General features: G+C 48.0%; 1 protein-coding gene across 4 annotated transcripts in view; it reads left to right on the top strand.

The window, feature by feature from the left end:
* The window catches only part of RPGRIP1L (RPGRIP1 like), an 827,898-nt gene that overhangs the window by 351,814 nt on the left and 456,872 nt on the right, over positions 1 to 19,212 (top strand). For all 4 annotated transcript variants that reach the window (XM_078668308.1, XM_078668309.1, XM_078668306.1 and 1 more), the window contains exon 13: positions 5,301 to 5,480. In XM_078668308.1, the coding sequence (XP_078524434.1) occupies positions 5,301 to 5,480 (180 nt within the window). The remainder of the gene's footprint in view (positions 1 to 5,300; positions 5,481 to 19,212) is intronic.

The following is a 19,212-nucleotide window of genomic DNA, read 5'->3' as shown; positions in this document are numbered from 1 at the left end:
GAGGGTCTCCGCTTCGCGGGGTTGTTTCTCTGAGCGATGCTCCGCCTTTACTTCTTGGTCTATTGGTATACAGTTTCTGACACTGTCCTTTATGATGATGTTATGCATCATCCGATCTCTTGTTTTACAGATTTTTCCTTCTTCGCACCCTGTTCCCATACTTTTACAGTTTTGTTGGTGGCTCCGCATTGTGCTGCAGAAAAGTTTCTCCAAAGAAAACTGACGTCAGCACACCGGGAGGGACTTATATGACCTCGCTGACGTCACGTCCACAGACAACGTCAGGGCAGGGTCATGTGGCGCTGTCCCCCGGCGCACAGAGGTGCTGCGGCAATAAAAGCTGGGGATTATTCTAAGTTAAGGAATCTGCGGCTAGACAACGTCCCTACCAGATACATCGTTACCGAAAGTAAGTAACTCGTACATCATGCTCCAATCCACACGCATACTGATCTTTCTGGACTACTCAAGATTGGTGCAGCAGAAGCGGAACTCTTTCGATGAGGTCAAACAAAAGTTGAGTGCCATGAACATCAAATATATGCTGATGTGCACCGCCACCTTGAAAGTGATCCCTGACTCCCTGCCCACTTCTTTAGCACTCTGGAGGATGCCTGGGGCTTGGCGGCAGAGCAGAGACATCTTTCGATCAGAGAGATCAGAGAGAAGTTTGTGAGAGGCCCTGGGGGAAGGGGCCTTCTATCAGGCAGCCCCTACCCCAATTGTGGAGGAGGACAGGGTTGTGCCGCTGGCTTGGCGTGGCGCGGGGATCAACGGACTCCTCTGGGACTAAGATTGACCGCTGGCTTGGCGTGGCGCGGGGCTCAACGGACTCCTCTGGGACTAAGATTGACCCGCAGAGATCTGGCACAGGCGAGGAGGCTGCTGAATCACTCACTCAGGAACCCCTGAAGTAACATTCAGAGCAGACCCAGATTGTGCTATGGGCAGCCCTGGGGATATTGTGGCAGACAAGGAATAGTCCCCCCACAACCATCTGACCCGGGATCCCCGGGCTTGCTCTCTACTTACTTCCCGACCTCTGACTTTGGCCATAGGGCTCAGACACACCTTTTCATCCCAAGGTAATAGGAGGTTCTCCATAGAGGCTCCCAAGCCCTGGATACGCTGTTGGGTTTTCAGAGTGGTTAATGGTCGACAGATGCTTCTTGGGGGGAAGTATGTGGTGGGTGAAGTTGAGGAGAGTTGTTGATACATTTGGTTTGTTTCCAGTCAGGCCCATATCTAAGATCCCAACCATATATGCCCCATACCATACATCTCTTTTACACACACTTCGTGGCCTTCAAGGCCCTGGCTAATCTTTCATGAGCCAATCTGTATCCAATCTACAGGCCCAATTCTAAATTTTTCCATACTCTCCTGAAAGGTCGATGGTCTACTGGATGTATCAAAAGGGTGGCCATTTTCCGATACGCTAAGAAGAGGCTCTCTGCGTTCCTGGTGCTCCAAAAGGCTCACTTGGTGGGCACTCAGTGCCCCTTCCTGCATTACTTTGGGCACACCTGTGTGTTTCACGTAGGCGTCTCCAGCGGTACGAGGATTGTGGCCCCACTTTCACATAGATCCTTCCCCATGATCCACACCAAAATACACGCTGACCCTCTGGGCAGATTTCAGGGCTGGAGGGGAGTCTGAAGGAGCCCAATAATAATCCCCTTAGCATTTATATCCTGCTTCAATCCCCTAAGGGAGTGTTGGATAACACCTGTGCGTTGATCCTGGGTCCCCTCGCCTGCCCTCGCCCGCCCTCTCCCCCAACCCCCCTCCTCCTCATTGGATTAGCTGTCATCAGGGTGACTTCAATACAGTTCCTAATCCTGAGCAAGACTCAACTGCACGGTCAGCGGCATAGTGAATAAGTGGCTCCAAATGACTGGTGTCTCGAATGACCTCCATAAGCCTCTGCTATGTGTGGATGGTGTGGCATCTAGGTGAGAGACAATTCAGACATACGTCTGCAGCTCATAAAACCCTTGCTCGCATTGATCTGTTGCTGCTCCCAGCGGCTGATGTCCTCCTTACCACAACGGTGGAAATTCTCCTGCAAGGTATATCTGATAATTTCCCGGTTTACCTTTATCTAGGCACACTATCAGTAACTTGATAACCAGTTTGCCAGCTTAATGCCTGGTTCCTAGCTGATAACCAATATTCTGAGTGCCTTGAGGAGAAGGTTACTGCCTATTTTGAATCCACTGTCTCCTCCGCTGGAATATGGGCAATGGCCAATGCCACTATACGGGTGTGGGCTAAATCTTTTATCCATAATCAAGAACGTTAAAAACATCAGCAAATGATGGCTTTAGAAACACAAATCTTACAACTTGAGAAATTATACAGTGTGAGGCCTCACACCACTTAATCTCAACAGTTGGCAGTGGCCAGGGCTTCCCTTCGTCATCTGACCTCTGAGGTGGCCCGCCAATGATAGCGTGCCTCCCTCCATCGGGTCTATGAATTTGGAGATAAATCCAGTAAATTCCTTTATTGGTTTGCCACTCGTGATATGCCCTTTAGGATAGTTGCCACAACCCACAGCGGTGGCCATCCCTGAGGCCTTCGAAGACTACTATTGGACCCTGTATTCTTCCCCCAAGTCACCCAAACACACTCCTGCCTCTTTGATACTAGTGGATATCCCCCTGCCACGAATTTCCCAGATCCAATGACGCGGGGGGGGAGGCCCTAGTTGGGATGAACCCTGATAAGACTGTGGGCCCAGACTGCTTTCCTGGGAGAATTTTATAGCAAATATCGAGAAGTCCTTGTACCCCATGTGTTAGACCCCTATTTGGAGGCAAAGGGATGTTCCAACGGGAATTGTATCTTGCCACCATGATAATTTTACACAAACGTGGGTGTCCTCCCTCGGAATGTTGTACTTCTTATAGGCCGATTTCACTTATTAATAACAAACTCAAAATATTTGCAAAAGTGCTCGTCCACAGACTCCTCTGAGTCATCTCTGGCCTGATCCATTTCGATCAGTGCAGCTTCATCCTGCGGCGCAGCATGAGCCATTGCATCAGTTGGCTACATCTGGTTCTAGTCCAACACACCAAGATCCAAGACTTGCATGTCCTTTTGCCTATTGATTTTGAGAAGGCCTTTGTTTTGATTGACTGGGCATTTCTGGACTAAGTATTACAGCGCATGGGCTTTCGACTCCAGATTCATACGCTATATCAAACTATGATACTCTTCACAGGTGCGAGCCAATGGGATTCTGGCAGACCCCTTCCCCATTTGCAGAGGAATTAGTCAAGGTTCCTGCTATGCTTTTTGCCCTTGTGATTGAGCCTATAGCCAGGCTTTTTAAATGTGAAGCGCAGATACAGGGCTGGCACTGGCGAGGGGATGAGGAAGACAGAATAGCGCTATTCGTGGATGACATGCTTCTTTATGTGACGAACCTACAGGTCTCTGGCACCCAGATGATGAGAATCTTGCCCCTTTATGGGGAGGCTCGGGACTATACACTAACAGGGCAAAGTCACTCCTAATCTCACTTACGATGCGGGAGACACCACAAATTGGCAAAAATAGATCCCAGTCAAACGTCTTGGCTTCCTCTATCTGTATCTTGGTATGCATGTTTCAGTAGAACACGCCTTGACCTGGTCCCTTAACCTTCCCCCACTTCTCACCAAAATTAAACAAGACTTTAAATCCTGGCTGCTCCCCCCCTTCTGGGGTCTTGGTAGAGTGGCTTTATCTAAAATTACCTTTTTTTCATGCAAAGTTTTCCAATCTACATCCCAGCAGGGTGCATTACTCCGTTCCGTCCCCCACTCCCCCAAGCCCAGCATTGCTTGGGACATATGTTGCCAATCGAACTTTGATTGGTGCATGTGAATTGCGAACATTTGTCTCTATTACTAGGCTTCACAATTGTTAGCTATTAATGACAAGATGAATAGGGCCTGGGGAGACCTGGCCCATACATTGGAGCTTTCCTTAGTGGGTCTGGATAGTGTCTGTCAATTACTCACAGGGATCCTTTCACACATTTCCTGAACAAGCCTACCAGGGTGGTAATTTCCACATGGTTCATGGTGCTGAAACAACTGGGGTGGGAAAAGAAATTCACTCAACAGACCTCGTTGTGGAGAGGGCAAAGGCTTTCCCAGGTGTCACACTTAGAAGGATTCCAGAAATGTGATAGAATCAGGATTACCTAATACTAATACCTGGGCGATGTGTGGAGCGGAACGTTCATTATAACATTCCAGGATTTTCAATCACATTTCTCACTTTCCACTACACAGTTCCACAAGTACCTACAGCTATGATAGGCTCTCCATTCCCATCTGGAGTAACTTGTTAATCCTCCGTAATATAACCCGCTTGTGGCCAAACTGCTTCAGGCAAACTAGAGGAGCCTATTAATTGGCCACGGGCTGCTCGCATAAACACACCAAGATAAGGGGTCGATGGTGGACTATTTCCGGACTCAGCAGGCTGCTTCTATCTGGTGAGGGGGCAAACTTTGAACTATTTCTTCAAATATGGGATCTGGTGTGTGAATCAGGATTGGGTACGATTGTATATTTGTCATTGGAAAATAAAAATGTGTTTATCAAAAAAATGTTCACTCACCTGGATTTAGCAGAGAGGGGGCCCTTATTACTTTTACTTTCTGCTAAATCAATGCAGAATAGGTAGTGTTTTGTAATGGGATTCAAAATTGTTATTCCTCCGCATGCCTTTCTTAAATATTGGTCATTGATGACCAGTTTTGTGGTTTCAGGGACCAACTTGAAAACATTATCTTTGTCCTCATGCTGGTCAAACCCCTTTGTGGATTTGTGCTTATTTCTTTCTGTGTAAACTTCAAAAATGGTTTGAAGCTGTTCCTCTTCCAAAGTGGAAAAAGAGTGATAAAGCTAAGCTTTAGTCAATAAGAAGTTCTGAGTGCCCATGGAAGTCTACAAATATGTTATCTTTGAAGTCCCAAACTATGGTGTGTACACACGCATGTACATCAAAGCTGCTGTTGTGTTAATCAATTCAGGAGTGTATTAAGGACATTAACCATTTCAAAATGTATTCAAGGTAGATCTAACAGTCGATTCCCATAATTTATCATTACCGTATGAATCTCTGCATCATTTTTGGAGGGGTGTGGTTTAGGTGTGTCATGAACCACATTTTGTAGTATGTAATTTCAGGTTGTCAGTGATTGTGAATCATTTCATATTTTGATCGTACAGATAAAAACAAATTGAGTTTTCAAAAAGTGTGAATTCCTTAAGAAAATCAATTTTCTGTTGTAGGTGCGCAAACAGCAAAAGAATGGCGACCTTTCATTTTTAGAAAAAGTAGAAGAGGAAAGCAACAAAGACCTGGAGCGCTCAATGCGAGAGCTACAAGCAACACATGCAGAGACGGTACAAGAACTAGACAAAATACGAAATATGCTGATAATGCAGCATAAAATTAACAAAGACTACCAGGTAATAAGGATTCGTCAAAAGTAAAATATTATGATCAAACCAATTGGTTAGTTGCAGACTAGGGACTTTATTTAGATTTTAGCAAATGTGATAGTTACAAATGTGTCAGGTGTCCCCTCCACTCAATTACAAGTGTATTATATACGCTATGGCCCTTTTAACATTATTTATTTATTTATTTTATTTATTATGAGTTTTATATAGCGCTGGCTGGACCCGAAGGTATCAGAGTGCTTTACAGAGTGTCCGCACTAAGCAATTAATACAAAATTACAAAACAATTGCACAATGTTATACAATAGAAAAAAGAAAGAACACAAGTTAAGGATCAGAGAATACTCGAGGATGGCAAAGAGAAGACTAAAGATGAGGCAACAAACAACAAGAGGAATAAATGTAAAAGTGGAGGATTAAGCGGCGGCAAGAAGTAGCCTAAGCAGCAGGGGGAGAACAAGCATTTACAATGCAACGGTCTCGCCTTTGCAAAAGTTAGAGCTATTGGCATTGTAAATGACAACATTTTCATTTATGTGTTGGTTTTGAAAACAGATAAATAAATGGCATTGGCATTTACAATGCCAATAGCTTAATCTCTCGCAAATGCCACATACAAACACACACACACACACACACACACACACACACACAGAGGCCAACACACACACACAGCCCAACACACACACACAGCCCAACACACACACAGAGCCACACAGACAGAGCCCAACACACACACAATGCCAATAGCTTAATCTCTCGCAAATGCCACACACACACACAACACACACACAGAGCCCAACACACACACACACAGCCCAACACACACACAGAGCCCAACACACACACAGAGCCCAACACACACACAGAGCCCAACACACACACACAGAGCCCAACACACACACAGAGCCCAACAACTAACCACCCACCAAAATCTTAGACTAATCTCCAGATTTATCAGGTCTGCTAGCAAAATCTGTGTCCCTTCTCTTGACTGCCCTATTCCTGCTCTTCAGGTATACCTGGTCGGAGCAGGTTACGAGGGTGTCACCAGGTGACAAATCTGTCACTGCCCTCCCTGCCCTGTTTTACGTTGTGAACATTTGTATAAAGCATGTATAGCATCTGTGCAGTCCTGTAGTGATGTAGTGTGGGATCCCATTACTGTACCAGGATTATCACTGACTTGGGTAAAGGGCGTCTCTGGCCTTGTGCTTTGTTGTGTTTAGACTTAATTCATATAGTACAGTGGCCGGCTGCGTGCTGTCATGGACTGTGGGGTGACTTTTGTGTGTGCGTGTGTATGCTGAAGACAAGACAACAGGACAACTACCGCTTCCACTGAATAAGTCCTACCCACAACTGGACCGAGCAGGTAAAAATCTAGTACCCCTTCAGCTTACTCCAAGCGGTCAAAAATAAAGAGGAAAGGAGGAGCCGTGTCTCAGAGACGCAGGAGCCAAATGAGACCAAGGAGCCGTGTCACGGGGTCAGAGATGCCAACTCTCAGAGACACCAGGCCAGGTTTGGGAAACAGAGAAGCCATGTCACAGAGACGCATGAGCCATGTCTCAGGGACACACTAGCCATGCCTGAGAGACACAAGAACCATAGATAGATGTTTAACTTATATTCTTAAGCCACGCTCTCATTACATTGGACAAGACACTTTGAGAGCCCCCCACCACAACCCCCTAATTTTTTCCCATCCCACGTAAAGCCCTGACAGGATCCATGCACACAGAAGTCAAGTTTCAGAGTCCGTTTTGTAAAGTTTGGGTTCGCTTACCGCTTCCGCACGGAAAGAAACTCTCCATGGTGGTGTATTTTACATTTTTCACAATATTTTTCTTGTAAACGGGCTAGAATTTCGTACAAGATGATATAAAGGGATAAAGTTATTATTTAAAACAAGTAGCTGAACATGGGTACCACGCACGAGTTCTAAGGAAAGCAGACCCATATGGCGCACGTTGTTCGAAGTGGACTCCTAAGGACGCCAGCTGAGGAATGCACCTTGTGACCTCCTACGAGAGCGTGTGGGCTAATTAGAATAAAATGCACACCCGCCTGCGCCGAAGCGGTTAATTAATGCTGCTTGTATGATTTTGTCATATGATACCATGGAATGACTCCTTCCTGTTGAAACTTTGAGCGGCGCCTGCAGTTTGCTTTCGCCGGCGCTGATAATGCCAAGGCGAGCCCGAGCTTGCAGGAACTTTCACTCGGTGTGGTGTTGTATCCACCCTTGGGCAACGACCTGTGCACGGGGTGATGTGGGCACCGCGCGCCACTCCCCGCGCGGTGGTGAATGAGCAGCCGCAGGCTCCAGGCCTAGTGAGGTGGCGATGGGTGCGAGCGAGCGAGGGCCACGAGGCGTCAGACCTGTTTTATGACACCGGGGACCTTTGGGCGGGCGGCTGCATGTCAGAGGCCACTGTGCGGGTGTATGGGTGGTGCAAGCTGAGGAAAGGTGTCAAGGACCTCAATGAAGGTGGGGGCACTTGCTTCAACGCGTGCAACCCTGGGCTTAGAGCCCAATGTCATGTTATGGATCAGCGCTGATAACCTTCCCAAAGCGCTGCACTACCAAAGAAACACAAGTTCCCCCTCTGTAGCTGGGCCGGGCAGCGCTGTGTGGAGAGGAGGCAGAGTCTGCTCACACTGCCTGCACGCGCCAGTCGGCCCTATGATTGGTTAATGAGGAACACCAATCAGAGGGCCGACTGGCGTGCAGGCAGCGTGATGAGGGGCGTGCTCTCTCCCGATGACGTCAGGGAGAGAAAGAAGAGCAAAAACACAACCTCTGTCCCAAAAAGACGGGGCTTAAATGGAGTGACGCCCCTCTCCTCCAATGGCTGGCCAGCATTTACGAGGCCAACCAATGGAGAAGAGGGGCGTGTTTAAGCCCCCAATACTGTAAACATTAAATCTCGGCTGCGCGACACTGCTGTGCAGTGTAACGCTAGGCCGAGACCTAAAAAGGGGAGAGCTCAGAATGGAAAGGGTACAGGAAGCAGATAAGGACAGAAAGGGAGACAAAAACAGAAAAAGCACCAAAGATGTCAATAAAAATAGAACAGCAGCAAGTTAGACGAGTAATAAATTAAGCATTTTTCACAGAAATTACAAAAAGGATGACAAATCAAAAGAGGCAGCAAAGGAAAGGGGGACAGGAATATGAGAAAAGACTAGGTGAGGGGGAAGGGAATCTGAGGGGGAGGTGAATAAAGGCAGTCGGGCGAGACGAGAAAACGTAAAATTACTAGGAGAGGAGAAAACCGATAGAGGATCCTCAGGGGGAGAACAGAGGCAAGAGGTAAAGGAAAGGGGTCGAAACAAGATGGTGAGTCGGGTCCTGGGAATCGACAGTGGCCAGCAACAAAATGGCGGGCAGAGCAAAATTCAAAGCGTCCAACAGAAGCCAAGGAGCAGGATGAAAGTGCAACAAAAAGTCAAAGGGGAGGGACGCAGTTCCGAAAAATAAATCGGGTGAAAGGTAGAAGAGGCGAGCAGGCTCGGGACCACTGTGGCATCAATAGCTGGCAATCCACCAGTCATGGCACCCGCACCCCCATACCTGGAAAAGGATTCACCTGTAGCAAAGGTGACGGGGGGTGTTAGTGCAGGCAAGGAAGAAAAACTTGGTGATCGAGGCAGCCGCGTTGCGGCATTCTAGAAGCCGGCTCCTTCTGGGGAAATGAGACTCAGGCGACTCCAACACAGCCCCGGGAAGATGCCAGCAGGATTAAAGGCTGCAACGGTCCAGGGACCAACACACTGGCGAAGGCAGATCTCCCAGAAGCAGTCTCGCTGTTCCTCCCTACTGAGCTGCGGGATGGCAGGCAAACTCGTCTCGGGACCAGAGATGACGGTGGGCTGCTATGCGTACCAAATATTGAATTTTTCTTTTCCAAACTCTTAAGGTTACTCAACAAACGGTATTGTCTTTTGAGTGATCTTATGACAGTTGTGAATTATTTTGTAACCTGCTCACTCACAAGTGATGGACATACCTTTAGATTGTAAAACAGAATAGTGTAAGCAGCTGTTCAAAAGGAGATGCAAACTTATAAAAGCACCTTTGTCTTTATCACGTCTGCTTTGCTTAATTTGACCTGGTGGGGGCCACCGTCAATCCTTTTTGGGGGCTGGCACTCTTTTTTAAGGTCGAGCCTGGGCAGCGCCATAAAGTCAAATACCCTCCCCCAAAACCCATTGAGTGTAGGGCACAGAAAAATGAGGTGTTCCAGGTCACCTTTGGCTGTGTTGCAATTCCAGCATGTGGGCCTGTCTCTGAGTCCTAGTTTATGTAGCCGGTCTGGGGTCCAGAATGTTTTATGTAAGAGTCACAGTTTGTTCTGTGCGAGGACTGGGGTGACCTTATTTCGTGTGGCGGATGACCATAGAGTGTTCCACTCCCGGTCATCCAGTGGGGGGTGTATGCGGCCGTTCCAGTACCTTTCCGTCTTTTCGTTGATACTTGTTTTTTGTGTGCTAAGGGTTTTGTATATGCGCGAGAACTGGTGTCCCAGTTTGTTTATGCTAGTTACGTATTGGAAGATTGATGGCTTGGTATTTGTTATTTTGTATTTCATCATAGCTGTTTTGATCTTTAGGAATCTAGAGGTCTGAGTCGTCGAGTTGGTGGGAGGTTTTTAGGTTGGCGAATGTCAGCGGCACAGATTCCGCTTCCAGCTGGTAGGGTTTGTGATGCCCTTTTCTATCCAGTTCTCGAAGTAGAGCTTTTTCCCCTTGTATTTTATGGCACTATTTGACCATAGGGATTCAGCTTTGGAACCTTTAATACTGACCTCCATTTTTTTTACTAACTTCAGTAGTGCTATCTTAGAGTGTTTCAATATTGTGTTGTGCGCAAGGGGGTGTGTGTTGGCCGTGAGGAGAGCTAGTGGGTTGAGATTTTTTAATATTGCCTTTTCTAGATGTAGCCAAACTGGTGCGTATTCTGTCGGCTGTTCAATCCAATGTGTGCCCTGCTTGGCAAGGAATGCCAGTTGAAAGGTTCTGAAGTCCGCTATGTTTACCCCTCCCTGACTTTTGGGCCTTCTCAGTTTCTTCAAGCTTATCTTAGCCTTTTTGTCTCGCCAGAGAAATCTGTTGCACATTTTATCTAGTTTTTGGTGGAAATCGTCTCAGAGGAAGAGTGGGAGCATGCTTGTAAGGTAGTTTACTAGGGGGTGATCATCATTTTTATTGTTTCGATTCTCCCCCACCAGGCCATGAATTTGGGTGACCAGGCCTCTAATTGTTTCTTAATTTTGTCCAGTATGAGTTCCTAATTGTGTCTAAGGATGGAGATCGGGTCCGAGCTGAAGTAGATGCCCAGGTATTTGATGTGGCCTGTCTGCCACGTGATTCCTAAGGATCCCAGAACCTCTTTAGTGGAGTGGATGTTTAGCGGCTTACATTCTGACTTGTCGTTGTTGAGTTTGTACCCTGATAACTCAGCATAGTCGTTGATTGTGGACATGAGTGCTTCTATCGATGTCTTTGGATGCTGTGTCATTATTAGTATATCGTCTGCGTACGCTGCTACCTTTACTGTAGTTTGACCGATGCTCACCCCCTTTATTTTCTCATTTTGTTTTATATCTTGGATTAGGGGTTCTAGGACTAAGAGGAAGAGCACGGGCGACAGTGGGCAGCCCTGTCTCGTTCCTTGTTGAAGTGATACGGTTCCGAGAGTGCCCCGTTTATTGTGATGCTCGCTGTTGGTGATTGATACAGGGCCATTGCCATTTTAACGTATCTTTCTCCTAGGTTAAATATATGCATGCATTGCTCTAGGGATGCCCATGAGACTTTATCAAAGGCTTTCTCCGCGTCCAGTGCAATGGTAACCGCTTGGAGTGGACTCTGTGAGGCTTGGTCTAGCACGTGGCATAGAAGGCGTGTGTTGTCACTGGCCATTCTCCCTTTCGTGAAGCCCACCTGGGTGTTGCTTATAAGTTTGGGCAGTACCTTGTTAAATCTAGCTGCTAGAATCTTTGCATAGATTTTATAGTCTACATTGATAGGGAGATTGGTCTGTAGTTTTTCGGTAGTTGGGGGGTCTTTATCTTCCTTAGGTATTACTGTTATAGCCGCGCCTGTCATGGATGCTGGTATTTTCCCTGTGGTCGCTGTGTTGTTAAAGACTCTTTTAACAAGTGGGGCCAGTTGCGGGAGGAAGGATTTGTTAAAGTCTGCCGTGTATCCGTCTGGGCAGGGGGCTTTGTTCTTTTTTAGGGACCTGACTGCCATTTCTATCTCTGCACCGTTGATGTCTAATCCCAGATTAGTGCTCTCCGAGCTATCTAGTCTCGGTAGGCCTAGTCTTTCTAGATACTTTTTGCATATTTCTTTGTCTAACTTCTTGTCATTCTTATGTAGGTCTGAGTAGAATTGTCTAAAGGTTCTAAGTCTTTGTGTTTAGTGTAAGTTTTGTTGTCCGCGTCGGTGATTGATGCGATTGACCTCTGGTTGCTTTTATATTTCAGGTAGGATGCTAGGAGTTTCCCTGCGCTGTTGGACTCGCACAAGGTTAGGGCTTTACATCTGTTGAACCAGAGGCCGGCCCTCTCACTAACGATTTTGTTTTACTCCTATTTGCGGGTCGTTAACTTATGGAGGGTCGTGTCTTTTTGGTTGTCTTTTAGGAGCTCGAGCTCTAGATTTTTGATTTCTGCCTCCAGTTCTGTTAGTTTTTGATTTGTCTTCTTGTGTAGTCTAGCTGATATGTGTATTAGTTTCCCCCTGATTGTGGCTTTTAGGGCGTCACACAATGTGTCTACGTTAACTTCGCCGTTATTATTATTGGTTATGTACTCTGTTAGGGCATCTATCACTTCCTTTTTGTGGGCCGGGTCTGTGGTAGTGTTGCTTTTGAATCTCCATCTTCGAGGGAGCGCCTCATTGTGAGAGCCCGCCAGTTTCAGGGTGATTGCTGAGTGGTCCGAGACTAGTCTCGGTTTTATTGAGGCCTCCTCTATCATGTGTGCATGAGCCCCTGAGATTAGGATGTAGTCTATTCTTGTGTGCGATTTGTGTGGGTTCCAGTAGAAGGTGTAGTCTCTCGTGGTCTGGTGTAGCAGTCTCCATGTGTCTTTGAGGTTGTATTTCGTGCACGTGTTAAGGAGTGCTACATGGGAGTTGTAGGGGTGGTATTGGCATAGGGATTGTCTGTCTGTCAGGGGGTTTAACGGCATGTTGATGTCTCCTGCTACTATTGTTTTTTTTGTATTTCTTTTTATTGAAACTTTAACAACATGAACAACAAAAAACAATCAAGGCAGTGCATTCAATCGAACGGCGAAGCGGCCTGCGGGGAGGAAAGCATAAGAACATAATACAATCATTGACATTGCAGGATGGGAGGATTGAGGGAGACAGCGAGTCCGGAGACAATCAAGGCAACATGATAGCAGGAATGTCGGGTCAGGGGGAGGGAGGATCTGCCACCAATTGTGTGAAGGGAGGTGTACATATATCTCCCCGGTAGGAGTTCCACTGACCCCAAATCTTACCCCACTTGCGGGGCCTGCCACGGGCCACATACACCGTCTTCTCCCTGAACATACACCAGTCCATATTCTCCTTCCATGCGGGTCGTTAACTTATGGAGGGTCGTGTCTTTTTGGTTGTCTTTTAGGAGCTCGAGCTCTAGATTTTTGATTTCTGCCTCCAGTTCTGTTAGTTTTTGATTTGTCTTCTTGTGTAGTCTAGCTGATATGTGTATTAGTTTCCCCCTGATTGTGGCTTTTAGGGCGTCACACAATGTGTCTACGTTAACTTCGCCGTTATTATTATTGGTTATGTACTCTGTTAGGGCATCTATCACTTCCTTTTTGTGGGCCGGGTCTGTGGTAGTGTTGCTTTTGAATCTCCATCTTCGAGGGAGCGCCTCATTGTGAGAGCCCGCCAGTTTCAGGGTGATTGCTGAGTGGTCCGAGACTAGTCTCGGTTTTATTGAGGCCTCCTCTATCATGTGTGCATGAGCCCCTGAGATTAGGATGTAGTCTATTCTTGTGTGCGATTTGTGTGGGTTCCAGTAGAAGGTGTAGTCTCTCGTGGTCTGGTGTAGCAGTCTCCATGTGTCTTTGAGGTTGTATTTCGTGCACGTGTTAAGGAGTGCTACATGGGAGTTGTAGAGGTGGTATTGGCATAGGGATTGTCTGTCTGTCAGGGGGTTTAACGGCATGTTGATGTCTCCTGCTACTATTGTTTTTTTTGTATTTCTTTTTATTGAAACTTTAACAACATGAACAACAAAAAACAATCAAGGCAGTGCATTCAATCGAACGGCGAAGCGGCCTGCGGGGAGGAAAGCATAAGAACATAATACAATCATTGACATTGCAGGATGGGAGGATTGAGGGAGACAGCGAGTCCGGAGACAATCAAGGCAACATGATAGCAGGAATGTCGGGTCAGGGGGAGGGAGGATCTGCCACCAATTGTGTGAAGGGAGGTGTACATATATCTCCCCGGTAGGAGTTCCACTGACCCCAAATCTTACCCCACTTGCGGGGCCTGCCACGGGCCACATACACCGTCTTCTCCCTGAACATACACCAGTCCATATTCTCCTTCCATGCCAGAACTGTGGGTGGTCTCTGGGAGCCCCACAACTGGGCGATATCCCTCTTAGCGATCATATTGCCAAGGGTCACCCACTGAGTCTGTGACAAATCATAGTCATTCGGTTCCCAAATATTCAACAAGCAGCGTCTAGCTTCAGGCAACAACGCAACACCCGTGACCTCTTCCATTACTGCATGCACTCGATTCCAGAAGCGAACAACCACCGGGCACTCCCAGAGTATGTGAAGAAAAGTGCCCGGAAGGCCACAACCACGCCTGCACAGCTCATCCGAGGCATAACCCATACGGACCAGACGCGGACCGGTAACATAGATCCTATGGAGAATCTTAAGCTGCACAAACCTAAGGCGGGCCGGAATTGCAACCTCTTTCGGCGAGGATATGGCCAGCTGCCAATCCTCGTCATCTAGCTCCAAACCATCGCCAGTCCAGGCTTCCCTTAGTCGCTGCAAAAGGTCTGTCCTATCGTTTTTTTTTTTTAAAACATTTTTATTCACGACTGCAACAGAATTACATGTCGGCGTAAACATTATATCAATTTCCAGTCTTTTCTGATTTTCCAAACCATGTACTGTCCGTGAATTATCAGGTATGTCTAATCCTCTGACCGTAGGTTGTTAAAGGTGTCAATCATAATACAGTAGGAAATGATCGCGGTCTCATTGCAATACCCTCTTTACGAGAAACTTACAGCTCTTATTCACATTACAGTAACAACTTGTAGTAACCCGATATCCCACCCATGTCCGTCCCACCCTCTCCGTCTCCTAGCGCGTCTATCATATATACACTGTTTATCTAGGTCCCTGGATCAAAACTAGCCTAGAGGAAATGTCGATCTGTAGCTGGCTAACCCGTACTTGTGGCGGTCACATGTTCAACCCTCATTTCTTGCGCTTCGCCCCCTTTGGATATGGTCATGAGTCATTTCCCTGAAAGGACCCTGTGTCTGCATCCTCTAAGTCCATCAGCATTCGCTCCCAATCTTGCGCTATAGGGTGTTTGCGAGCTCCCTTCTCTTCCTCCCTGCGCAGGGTCACGCCTTCAGCTTTGCCCCATTTTACCAAATCAGAGCGCCATACGTCAACCCCCGGTGGTCTGGCAGATTTCCATCGCATAGTGATAGCCCGGAGTGCCAACAGGAGTGCCAGTTCCAGGAATTTCAGCTGCGCCCTGTGGGTCTTGGATCTCCTCCTTTTTCCAATCAAACAGGGCAATGCACCCTCCGGGATCTGCAGGCCTGTGATATCGTGCAGTGTGTGTCTGACCCTCTCCCAGTAAACGCATAGTCTCTGGCATGCCCATAGCATATGAAGGATACCCGCTTCATCCCGCTGACACCTGGGACAATTGTGGGGGGGCAGTAGGGTACATTTTATGGAGCCTATGGGGAGTGAGATACGCTCTATGCAGTATCATAGCCTGTATAAATTTAAATCTTACGTTTCTGGATACTCTCCTGTGATGCTCTAAGACAATCTTCCATTCCCCATCCGTCATGGCTTCTCCTGTGTCTTCAACCCAAGTGTCCCTGAGTGTGGTAAGGGGTAGCGCAGCATGTTCCCTAACACCCCCATAGAGCCATCGCACTAAGTGTCCTCCCGCCCCCATATAATGGAGGAGGTGTATCAGTTCATGTTGTGTCGGTTTAGTGCGTTGCGGGGCCCATGTACGTCGGATATATTGGCTTACTGAGGCGTGCAGTAGGTATAAATGTAATGGGGCACCTGTGGCCTGTGCAAAGGAGGCATGGTCCATCAGCATGTCGTCCCCGAACAGGTCTCCCACTCTATCCACTCCCGCCTCCATCCAGGGCCGTAGCCTACGCTGTGACAGAGTACCTTGCGGTGTAGGGAGCCCTAACAGGGGAATATTATCCGCATAAGGGGTGGTCCCGGCCGTGTATGTCAGTGCCTTCCGCCAGCATCGCAAAGCAGTGCGCAGCAGGGGATGACAGTCCCGGGGGATCTTGGCCGTAGGTAGCAAAACGGAGTGTAGTTCCCCGCGTGCCAGCCGGTCCTGTGTAAACGCTATTTCGTGTAAGTCCCTACCCGCCACCCATCTTGTTAGCCACTGTAGTTGACTCGCGTAGTAATACCCGCGCTGGTCCGGCACACCCAGGCCACTCCGTCTGGTGCTCAGTTGTAGTTTTTTTAAGCTGAGTCGGCGTCTCACCGCACCCCATATTAGAGTGATCAGCAGCGTATTCAGTGTGGCAAATACGTGTTGCGGAAGAAGGACTGGTAGATTTACGAAGTAGTACAACATCCGGGGGAGTAGGACCATCTTCGAGATTGCCACTCTGCCCATGACCGAAAGGGGTAAGGATACCCAAAAGTTCACACTACCCCGGAGACCATTAATTGCCCTTCGTACATTGCCCTCAATCTGATCCTCCTGACCCCTATATATGTTAAGGCCCAGGTATTTAAATGTGGTCGGTGCCACTTGGATCCTGCAGGCACCAAATTGTATATGGGATGGTCGGTGTCCTTCCCGGAAGTAGAATCCTAGGGATTTCGAAGGGTTAATGGCCAGGCCAGAGATGGTCTCAAACCGGGCAAAGATGGTCGCCAGGTGCGAATGGTCCCCATCCAAGTCCCGGAGATATACCAAAATATCATCGGCATATATGGAAATCAGGTGTGGGTGCCTCCGATCGATATTCCCAACTCAGCCGCCCGAGTCCGGAGTGCGATTGCCAGAGGTTCAAGCGTTAACACTAACAACAATGGGCAGGCCTGCCTGGTACCTCTATAGACGTTGTAGCTATCTGAGGTGTACCTACCCTTGCGTGCCCTAGCCGTCGGGAGGGTATACAATAAGCGTATCCAGTTTATCAGGGTGTCAGGGAAACCAAAGCGCTTAATGACTTCAAACATAAAGTTCCAAGTCAGAGTGTCGAACGCTTGTCGGAGGTCCAGGGCAATGCAGCCGGCCTGGTGTAGAACCGGCGGTGCAGCCGACATGAGGGCATGGAGCCTTCTGGTGTTTTGGGAGGTGCTCCTCCCCGGAAGGAAGCCGCATTGGTCCCGGTGAATTAAAGCAGTGAGATGGGTCTGTATGCGCATGGCAATAATTTTACTAAGTATTTTATACTCCGTAGGGAGCATGGAGAGCGGTCTGTAATTGTTAACGTCCAGGGTATCTCTGCCAGGTTTTGGTATAGATATCACCGAAGCCTGCATAGTCGTGGTAGGTAGGCGACTGACCTCGTAGGCGGTCCTATAAATTTTTTCTAAGACCGGTACTAATGTGTCAGAAAAGGTCTGATAAAATTCCGCAGGTAATCCGTCCATACCAGGGGTTTTACCTCGGTTAAGGGAATGGATGGCCAGTTTTATTTCCTGCCGCGTTATGGGTCCGGCCAACTCAGTTCTCGCGTCCCGGGTCAGGGTCGGGAACAGTAGTTCCTGTAGGAATCCCATCATATCGTCTTCGATATACTCGGGGGGGGGGGATACAATCTTTCTAGGTGGGCCCTAAAGGTAGCATTCATTTCGGATTGTGTGGTAGCCTCCCCACACGTCTCGGTCCTGATCCGCGTAATCACCGGGACCTCAGGAGTGTCCCGGATTAAGCGAGCTAGCAGAGCTCCAGATCTATCCGCCTCCGCGTGTTGGCGGCGTAAATAGTCTCTGTAGTCTATAACCCTCAGCGTTTCTAGGAGTTCTGCGTGTTCAATTTTGCATGTCTGTAGATCACTCTTTCGTTCCGGGTCTATACCCGCTGCCGTCTCTAAGTCTTTCAGGCGGGTCTCAGTTTCACAGAGCCTCCTGTGAATTTCTTGTTGGGCTCCCACCAGTTGGCTAATCGCGTCCCCCCATATCACAGCCTTCATGGCGTCCCATACCACCAGATTCGAGGACGTGGAGTCCCAGTTCTCCCTGAAGTAGTTATTAAGGGTGTCGGAGAGGTGTGCGCGGAATGGGGCATCCTCTAATAGTAGGGGGTTGAGTCTCCAGGTGGGTATTGGTGAAGGCACCCTCCCCCAGTGTAGGTCAAGTGTTAGCGGTCTATGGTCCGAAAATGTTTTTGCGAGGTATTCAGAGGACGTACATTTAGTTATAAGGGAGTTGGTACATAAGAATCTGTCGAAGCGAGTATGTAGGTCGTGCACAGGTGAGTAGTATGAATACTCTTTGTGAGTTAGGTGTAACGTACGCCATGCGTCTGACAGCCCCCACCCTTGAAGCCACGTTCCGAAAGAATCGGCCATCTTGTGCACTCCTGTCGCCTGGAGGGGGGGGTGTGACCTATCCATGCCAACATCCAAAACCATATTCCAGTCTCCCCCCAATACCCAGGGAATATCTATCCAGCCAGTCAAGGCTCTCCCTACGGTTGCCAGAAATCTGTCCTGATCAAAATTCGGGGCATATATACTTCCCAGGACTACCATTGTGCCATCTAGTGTTCCTTTCACTAAAATGTATCGACCCTGGTCATCTACCTTTCTTTCTAGTTCCACAAAAGGGATGCCATGGCGTATCCAGATTGTGGCCCCCCTGGAGAATGCAGAGTATGTCGTAGTGAGCACCGTCCCTCTCCATTTTTTACGTAACGTGTGTGCCTCAGACAGTGTTAGGTGGGACTCCTGTAAAAATGCTATCTGCACCTGTTGACGAAGTAAAAAGGCGTGTATTCGGTGTCGTTTTTGTACCGCGCCGAGCCCTCTCACATTCCAGGTAGCCAGCCTGTATTTCCCTGCTATGTCAGCCATGTCCCAGTTTAAGCAGTACAATAACAAGCGTTGTCGTGTTGTGAAAGGTGTGACGTCAGTGTGAACCAGGAGACGGTACCCTCCCTTCCCCAACCCCCAAACATTAAGGGCGCAGCATAGGAACTCTGCTGTGCCAAACCTAAAAATACAAAACATAAACAAACAATCAACAGTGCATACGCTTTTGGGGGGTCGGCGTAGCGTATGCCGTGTCCAGAGCTCCATACCTATCCGCGTCGCTGGCTCAACGGCGCCGCCAGGGGAGACAATATGCATACAGCAATTACTAACAGCCTCTGGGGGAGGAATCTGTTTACACCAACTGAATGGCACACTTCTCACTCCACAGGGGCGTGAATCATGTGGTCCCCAAATCATATCTAGCATGCAATAAGCATACCCCAAGAAAAA

This window comes from Lissotriton helveticus, chromosome 12, assembly GCF_964261635.1.
Source record: "Lissotriton helveticus chromosome 12, aLisHel1.1, whole genome shotgun sequence".
NCBI classification, from domain to species: domain Eukaryota; kingdom Metazoa; phylum Chordata; class Amphibia; order Caudata; family Salamandridae; genus Lissotriton; species Lissotriton helveticus.
The sequence above is the reverse complement of the archived record's forward strand: the minus strand, read 5'-3'. Positions and strand labels throughout refer to the sequence as shown.